We start from the raw sequence: 9,344 nt of genomic DNA on the forward strand, positions 1-9,344 counted from the left end.
GTCACTGGTGCACAGAGACAAATGAAGAAAAATCCAACAAGTTTATTTGTACTCCTCACATCAGGAAACAAGAATGAATGAGTAAATGGTCTGTACTTATATACAGTAGCACCTGTCCATCTAATCAAGATGCTCAAAGCGCAATCTGTGCCCTCATTTAACCATTCATACAGCACTCTACTAGATCTATACAAAACTAATCTGAAAAGACTAATCAGAGCTTTAGATCACATTCATACACGGATGGGACACACATCAGAGGCAATGAGGGGTTCAGTGTCTTGCCCAGGGACACTTCAACATGTGACTGCTAGTGGAATTGAATCCCCAGCTCTCCCATTGGAGGATGACTGCTCTAACCACTCAGCCACAGCCGCCCCCAGTGAATGAATGAATGAATGAATGAGTCTTCATTCAGCTCTGCAGAACAGGACTGAAGGCCAGCCAGCAGCAGGTTGTTGTGCAGCAGCACCACCCGCAGGTCTCAGATGCTGCTGGTTCCAAAGACATCAGGACTTCTTAAAAACAAAATTCAGCAAGTATTTTGAAATATAAAACCACTGCAAGTTCTAAAGATGTTGTTAAATTTCTCAGATTTTTACAACCACAATGCTTCAACAATGGTGTGAGTTTCAGTGCTTCGAGGTTAAATGTGTATTAGTCCACGTGATATTCAGAAACTTTAATATTTTCACTCTTTGATGCACATGGAGGTGAAATTAAGACAATGTTTTGGTTCTGACCCACATGTAGAGCAACCAAAGAAAGGATCTGTTTCTCCCATGGGCGCGACATTTAGAGATTTTAAATCAAAAATCAACCCAGAGTTTGAAGCTGGAAGTCCAGCTTGGTGGTGAGGAAAAGTTCTGCTGTCATCGTCTGTTTACAGAGGCTCAGATCCAAAGAGACGGTGAGATGATTTCAACAAAGTTAAACATCACAGTAATCAGAAGTTGTTTTGAGATTAAATGTTTCTCCTGGAACTTGGTTTAGTTCCCAAATTAAAGCTTTTAGGCCAGGCTTTGTTTCAGAAAGTGTTTTTAAAAATAACCTGACCCTGAAATTTTCACATTTAAAGACACTGAGGAGAAAAGAAAATCAATTAAAACTGATTCACTTAAGTCTGTTAGCACAAAAACAGGAAACAGAAAAGTTCAATTTATGATCAGGTCAAGTTCAGAAATATTCAGAAGATAGAAGTTTTAGAAAAGTATAATTCTGTTTAGAAGTTAATGTTAATTTATACGAAACAAATCTGTTGGTGCAGATGTAAAGTAAAATATAAAGCAATGATTAAAACATACAAGTCCAAATGAAAATTTATCTAAATAAATGTTGGCTTGTTTTTAGCATCAGAAAACAGTAGATGTTCAGATAAAAGTCTTTAAAAAAAACAGACTGTTCTTTTGGACCTCAAGAAAGATTCTTTTAGCATCTGAATCATAAAAAAAATTCAGATGAGCCAGAGAAATACAGTCTGAAAGTTCTCTGCTGAAACTTACCTGAAAGCCAAAGTAGAAAAAGTTTTTATTAAAACTAAGTCTACGTGACTCTCGTGTTTCCCACAGGACTTGAATGCAGCATCGCTTCATGTCTAAATAAAAACAAAAATTCAAAGGTTCACTTGATGTTTTCTGTTGGAGGTGGAGTCAAAGTCTTCTTCACCACAAGCCCCTCTCCCTCCTCTGCTGACATCACTTCCTCTGAAATCCTGCAGCCAATCAGATGGTGTTGAGACATGAAGTTCTCTTTTCTCACCTGCTGATCACTGGGGAGGGTGGAGTCAATTGAATGGGCGTGACTGTTGTTTTTGTGGGTGGAGTCATGAATCTGGGCGGAGTCTGGACCTGGATCTGTTCCGTCACACAACACCTGCTGGACCGCTGTCTCCACTGTAAGCTCCACCCGCCTTTCTTTCCCTCGGTCCGTAAATCCAACACACCCCGAGCAGGTTCTGGTACATTGAGGCCCCTCCTCCCTTCTCATGCTGCCCCTCCCTCTGAGGAGACTTTGATTGGCTGAAATCTTCCTGGTCTGACTGGTTCTGCCTCTGCGGTTCTGGTTGTGGATGCGTTGGACTCTCTGCAGGGCAAGGGCAGCCAGGTCGGAGTGGGATGAAGTGCTGTCAATCAGCCTCCGGCCCAGAGCCAGTGGCCGTAGCGGCAGCGCCAGCCGCAGCCTCAGCCAGAAGCGAGAGCGCTGCGGTTCGGACCGACTTCCTCTCCATGTCACAGTGCAGATGGCGGACCGTCGAAGCTGAGCAACCTCGGTACCGCCCAGTTTACTAACAGAGCGGTAAACCACTGCCACAATGGAGGCCTGGAGGCTGCGCTGCAGGAACAGACCAAGACGACACTCCAGGAGGCCAAAAGTCTTCTCCACCAGAAGGCCTGGACTGAGGACGAAAAGGAGGCGACGACTTCGCTTCATGGAGTGCAGGACAGACTCTGACACATCTGACAGAAACAAAACATAACAAGAAACACGTTGTTCTGAAACAATGGATAATTATTTACAGATTTTAGTCACGGTTTAGTGCGTTAGAGAGGACATGGAGGTAGTTGGAGTGAGGACAGAAGATGTAGAGGACAGAGTGAGATGGAGGAGGAGGACTCGTAGTGGTGACCCCTGAAGAGAGAAAAGCCGAAAGAAGAAGTAGTCACGGTTTACAGTCACTGAGCTATCATCAACACAAATAAAGATGGAGGAAGCATCTCTTTGTCTTTTTCCTGGCAGCTGCATTTCTAACATCCTTCTACCATCATACCCACTAAACCTTTGTGACCTCTGCTCCTTGTAGCCTCACTGTTCCACCTCCCCCCTCTCATTCACATGTTATCTGTCTTACTAGGACCAACTTTCATTCCTCTTCTTTCAAGTGCATATCTCCACGTCTCCAAGTTCTCTTCCACCTGTTCCCTGTTCTCACCACAGATCACATTATCTTCAAACATCATAGTCCACGGGGATTCCTGTCTGACCTCATCTGTTAGGCAGTCCATCACCAGAGCAAACAGGAAGGGGCTCAGAGCTTGTTGCAATCCTACCTCCACCTTGAAACTGTCACTCCTACAGCACCTCTCACCACTGTCCTCATACATGTCCTGCTGTCCTCATACATGTCCTGTACCAGTCTAACATACTTATCTGCCACTCCAGATTTCCACATGCAATACCACACCTCCTCCCTTGGCACCCTGTCGTATGCTTTTTCTAAATCCACAAAGACACAATGGAGTTCTTTCTGACCTTCTCTGTACTTCTCCATCAGCATCCTCAAAGCAAAGATGGTGTCTGTGCCCTTCCTTGACATGAAGCCATACTACTGCTCACAGATAGTCAACTCTCGTCTAAGTCTAGCTTCCACAAGTCAAGTCAAGTCATATTTATTTATAGAGCACAATTTAAAACAGATAGACTGTTATCAAAGTTGTTATCACTGTTATCACAACTCTCTCCCAGATCTTCTTTATGTGACTAATCAACTTAATTCCCCAGAAGTTGCTACAACTCTGTACATCACACTTGTTCTTCAAAATGGGCACCAGCACATTTCTTCTCCATTCCTCAGGTATTTTATCACCCTCAAATATGCCATTGAATATTTGAGCCAAAAACCTCACTGCCATCTCTCCAAGACATTTTCAAACCTCCACTGGTATGTCATCAAGTCCTACTGCCTTCCCCTTCTTCCTTCTTTTCAGAGATTTCTGAAATTCACCCTCACTAATCTTTCCCACTTCAGGTCCACAATTTCTATGACCTCTACTCTTTTTTCTCTTCATTCATTAGCTCAACAAACTCTTTCCATCTTCCCGTCACACTCCCCCCACTTACAACATTCCTATATTTAACAAGCCTAACATGCTGCACATCCTTTCCAGGCTGATCCCTCTATCTCGCCTATAAGTCCTGGTCTGTGGTTGCGTCAGGAAGGGCATCTGGCGTAATAACAATTGCCAAATCTTCGTGCGAGTTTATTTGCTGTGGTGACCCCTGAGGAAAGGAACAGCCAATAGAAAAAAAAAATGAAATGAATGATGCCAACAGGAATAAACAAAAATATATTTTATTCACCCTCAAATATTTGTTTACACCCCATAAAGATAAAAATAAATAAATGTTTCAAGGATACGCAGATTTCATCACAAAACTGAACTTTTACAAACAACAGAAAATATTCAGCGAAAGAAAACAAAAACCTCTTTAACAGGATGAAATGGGAAACTCATAAAACTTTTAGAACAAATCCTGAAGTGATTTCTTGAAGCAGAATCAACCAATAAAACATGCATTACCAGCAACACTTTGAAATATACATCAGATGTATGTTTTATATTATAAATATATAAACTCTTCTGTGTGTTGAGGTCTAATAAACTGATCTGTTAAATTTTTACAGCTAGGAAATAAAAACTGCACAATTCTTTAAATCCTCCTGTATGCAGATGACACCGAACGTTATGAAAGTTCATTTTAATGGATCTAGCTTTTGGGGGTGGGGGGGGGGGGGGGGCGAAGACAGGTTTAATTTGAGGAAACAAATGCATGTTAAACTACAATACAGCTTCTCAAACAACTAAATGGAGTTCAAACAAATGTGCAAACAAATAACAAGAAAATAATCTATTTTAATTTCAGACAATTATGACAAGTCCACTTATATTTTATATAATAAACAATTCTAAAGCATTATTTATAAACTCTTTCTGCAAATCAGTACAAGGGTGATCAGAGAGAATTCTGTTGTAAGGGATGAAATGTGACCCGCCAGATGAGTGAAATATTATGGGATGCTTTCAGATTAGACGTTCAGACATTTATGGATCTGTAAAACTTTGAGTGCAGCGAAGCCAAAATGTGAACGTTTGTCACTAAAACAAATAGTAAAAAAAAAAAATCAAATCAGTTTAGTAAATAAAACCGTTTTATGATGATGACTCAGATGACTGTGAGAAAACGAACGTTGAGCCAAGTTCAGAAGAAGAAGCTTCATCTTTAAACTCATCTGTGTTTGTTCAAATCTAAAAATAAACCAGAGCTGCAGATTTCAGCTGGATTATTTCAAAGAGAATAAAAACTTTACTTATACTGGGTATACTTGTTCACAAGGCTCAAAAACAGACCTGCAGTCTTTAAATCCTCCTCTACGCAGACGACACCAAACTTTATGTACAACGTCAAGTCCAATGAAGCTGAACGGTTTAGCTGGAAATGATCTTATTTCATTCAATCAAATGGTTCAGTTCCTTAATTTAAACATTTGACATATTTACTATATTCTTTACGATTTATAAATCATTATTTATTTGTTATTTATCTTTGATACAACTTTACCAGACCTGGGGTTACATAAAGTACAGTGTATCAGACTATAAATAGTTTTAAATTATAAAAAAAAAACCAGTTGATTACTGAGCTGAACTTCCTCCAACAGCTACTAGATGGAGAAAAAACAAATCTGTTAACTGAAATTACAGAAAAATTGTAAAAAAAAACAAACTATTTTAGCTTAAAACCCTTGAATTTCAAAGACTAATGACTGAAGCGCCTGTGGTCCTGTAACGGGTCCAACAGTTTAGCTTGAGGTTACATTAAGGCAGTTCTGGGCGACAGGCAGTCCTCTGACCTGCAGGGGGCGCTGTTTGAGCTACACAGCAGAGTTGAAGACCTTCAGCGGGTCTTTCATTGTGTTGCTGATGAGTCCGGTTTGGGAGTTTGTGCTGTTCTGACTGTGGAGCCTCATCAGGGCTGCCTCCTCCCTGCTCCTGACCTTCCTCACAGGTAGCTCCAACCTTAGCCTCTTCCAAAAACGGGATGTCAGCTCTTTGGACTTGTCCCCCTGCCACTGGACCAGCACCAGAGCCATCCGGGCCCTCCTTAACTCCCTGACCCAGACCTGCCTCTGGACCGGTTTGTATTGGATCAGGATGACCCGCAGGTGTCCGCCCAGCACCATGCCGTCGATACCGGCCTTCAACTCCAGCAGAGCCTGGGAGCCCTGCGAGGCGTAGCCTGGACTGATGACCACCAGGAGGCGCCGGCTCCGAGCCACGAAGCTCAGAGTCTCATCTGTAATGGCTGCAGGGAGAGATGGAGGGATGAGGGGATGGATGGATGATGGAGTGCAGGTGAGGGTGAGGAAGTGATGGGTGTGTACTCACTCCCACCAGGCAGGCTGTCTCTGTCGAAGATGCACACGGAGTACCCGAGCTCGTTCTCCAGCACGCTGCGCAGCGTGGACAGAACAAACTGCTCCTCCTCGCTGTTCCTGGCGTACGAGATGTACACGTCGTACTCCTTATCATCTGCACACACACAGTCAGGAAACATGGGTCGACAGCAGCAAATGTGGATGATGATCTGCTTCTTCACCAAGATAAAACTCTGGAAACTTGTCTTATGAAATGTGAGCAGAAATGTTTGTTTTGAAAAATAAAAACGCTGATGGTATCGGCGTCGGCCTGGAGCTCACTGCAGGGGATTATGTTTGGACCCAACAAAAGTTTAGGTCCATGCTGTCCAGTCCTGGACCTGGAGGGCCACAGACCTGCAGGTTGTAGAGGTTTCTCTGCTCCAACACACCTGATCTGAATGAGTGACTACTGCAGAACTTCACCTGCTGAAGAGCAGAAAGAACATCTAAAACTTGCAGGAGGTGGCCCTCAGGGACCTGTATTAGGCACCACTGGTTCAGGTTAAAGTTTAAATATGGCCAAATGGAAAATATTTTGTCTACATCTGCTTTTATTTAATTAAAGTTTAGTGGGGCCACAGGTCAACACTTGAAGGTGAAGTGTAGGTTTTACACCAAGTGGGACCATCGCTGGGACAACTGTCCTCATGTTGACACGGGGACATCCCAGGTTCTGCTTCGGTTTATCCCATAATCATGGGATATTGAACTCCTCGCAATGTTTGGCCCCAATTCCACTGGAAGTTTGTGCAAAAATGTTGGTCAGTGTGATTCCAGGTGAAATTTTGTGTATTTTTATTAAATTTTATGTCTCTAATAACAAATAATAAAAAAAAGGTTAAAAAAAACAACAACAACTGGATTTCTGAAGAAATTTCTCTGAAGAAAACATTGTTTGGACCATAGAAACATCACCTGGACCATAGAAACCCTACCTGGACTATAGAAATGTCACCTGGACCATAGAAATGTCACCTGGACCAGTAATTCCATGTTTGTGTCTCTTTCCTGTCCAATCTAACCCCAGCCAGTCGAGGAAGATGGCCGTCCATCCTTAGCCTGGTCCTGGTTCTGGTGGAGGTTTCTTCCTGTTCAAAGGGAGTTGTTTATTTCCACTGTCGCCAACGTGCTGCTCAGGATGGGAGTTTATGGCGATAAAGATTAAACTCAATCTGCTGCTTCTTTAGATAGATAACTTTTATTAGTTAGTATTTAAAATATCAGTTAGTTTAACATTAACAGGTAGCTGGGCTCTCCCTTAGAGACAGGGTGAGAAGTTCAGTTACCAGGAGAGACTTGGAGTAGAACCGCTGCTCCTCCACATCAAGAGGAGCCAGTTAAGGTGGTTCGGGCATCTGGTAAGGATGCTCCCTGGGCCCCTCCATATGGAGGTGCTTCAGCCATGTTCGACTGGGAGGAGACCCCGGGGAAGACCCAGAACACACTGGAGAGATGACGTTTCTTGGTGGGCCTGGGAACACCTTCCAGAAGAGCTGGAAGAGGTGGCTGTGGAAAGAGATCTCTGGACCTCCCTGCTCAAGCTGCTGCCCCCGCTACCCAACTTTGGAATAAGTGGAATATAAAGGATGGATGGATGGATGGAATGATTTAAAATAAAATTATATTTTAAAGACATTTTAGTTTTCTGTTGGACAGACTGGACCTGAACCTTGGTTCTGGAGCTGGACTCATTAAAAGTCTCCCCTGCTGTTGGATCGTGCGGGATGACAGTTTGTTCGTTTTATCTCAGTGAGGGAACAAAGGTCAAAGGTCAAAGCTCTGCGACGTCATCCCCGCATTAGGTAAGAATGTTAAATCAAACACTAACACAGGAGGATTTAAAATATTCATATTTACATTAGTAAATTAAATATATAATCAGGATAAAACCCTGAAACATCAGGATATGTTTCACAACATTTGAAGGTGAAAGTTGAAATATTTAAAATACTGTTTTTGTTTTAAACTGTCGATCAGATGTTTCTACAGAAACAGTTCTAATTCTAATTCTGGTTTTATTTTTACTCACTGGCTGCCACGCTGTAAAAACACGATTAATTTACGTTTGTGGCATGAAGAAGGTGCAGAGCTTTGAAAGAAACCCCGACTCGATGTGACGAGAAGTGAAACTGAGCAGGTTTTATCACCTCCACTCTGCAGATGATGGCGCTCCGATTTAAAAGCTTTGCTATAAAACATGTTAGTTCATCTGGCGCAGCCTCGCTCAGCTTCACCATTTAATCATCTAAAAGCTTTTGAGTTCTGCCAGAAAACACCAGAACATCAGAAGAAAACCCCATCGAGGACGCAGAACGTGCAGCGGTGGCAGTGACGCAGCAAAACTCAGCCAGAGCTCCACATTTATCACTTTCTGTGAAGAAAAAGAGTAAAAAATATCCAACCTGCTGATGGTGTGACAAGAAGTCTGTTCAAATGAAAGGAATTCCTGAGAGATTGGACGTCGCCTGCCGCTCAGAGTCACAGGACGATGCTCAGCTACTACCAAACTTTAGCTCGGTATCAGTTTTAGCCATTTTTGTCTTTGCCAATATCAGCAGGCAGAGGTGGCCATCTTGAACTGGGTTGGGTCCAGACAGGTCTGAGTTGTAGATGGACCTCTGAGAGTTTTTAAAATCCATCCACTGGTTTAGGAGATATTTTGCTAACAGACACAGGCATCCAGACACCAGGAGTCAGGTGATGAAGGTCAGAGAAGGCGTTTGTAGGAAGGCTCACCTGTGTGCCGCTCGTCAGAGCCGAACCAGGAGCGGTACAGCAGCAGCAGCTCCAACCAGAAGACGTGATAGACCACGAAGAGAAGCAACATCAGGACCAGGGTGATCCCGAGACCACAGCCCAGCTCCACGGAGGGCAGGGACTCTGAGGGGACACAGACACACCTGCAGGTTCAACATCTGATCAGAGAGACTCGCTGCAAAACTGACCTTGATGGAGATTTCACAGGAGAAACACAATTTTTAAAGAAATGTAAGGTGAGGGCTGAGAACTGAATGACAGCTGAACAAGAGCTGAACAAGAGCTGAACAACAGCTGAACAACAGCTGAACAACAGCAGAGAGCTGAACAGCTAAACGACAGTGGAGAGCTGAACAACAGCTGAAAAACAGCTGAACAACAGCAGAAAGCT

The 9,344-nt window shown here is 43.1% G+C and overlaps 1 protein-coding gene across 1 annotated transcript in view; it reads right to left on the reverse strand.

Annotated features, from left to right (window-relative positions):
* Positions 1-5,650: 5,650 nt before the first annotated feature.
* LOC119410987 (interleukin-1 receptor accessory protein) overlaps positions 5,651-9,344 on the reverse strand; it is a 16,017-nt gene continuing 12,323 nt past the window's right edge. Inside the window, exons 10-12 of the mRNA XM_037677906.1 lie at positions 8,933-9,076; positions 6,165-6,308; positions 5,651-6,081 (exon numbers count right to left, since the gene is read on the reverse strand). Coding sequence (XP_037533834.1) covers positions 5,651-6,081; positions 6,165-6,308; positions 8,933-9,076 — 719 coding nt within the window. The remainder of the gene's footprint in view (positions 6,082-6,164; positions 6,309-8,932; positions 9,077-9,344) is intronic.

Source organism: Nematolebias whitei, chromosome 6 (genome assembly GCF_014905685.2).
Source record: "Nematolebias whitei isolate Nwh7 chromosome 6, NemWhi1, whole genome shotgun sequence".
Taxonomy (NCBI): domain Eukaryota; kingdom Metazoa; phylum Chordata; class Actinopteri; order Cyprinodontiformes; family Rivulidae; genus Nematolebias; species Nematolebias whitei.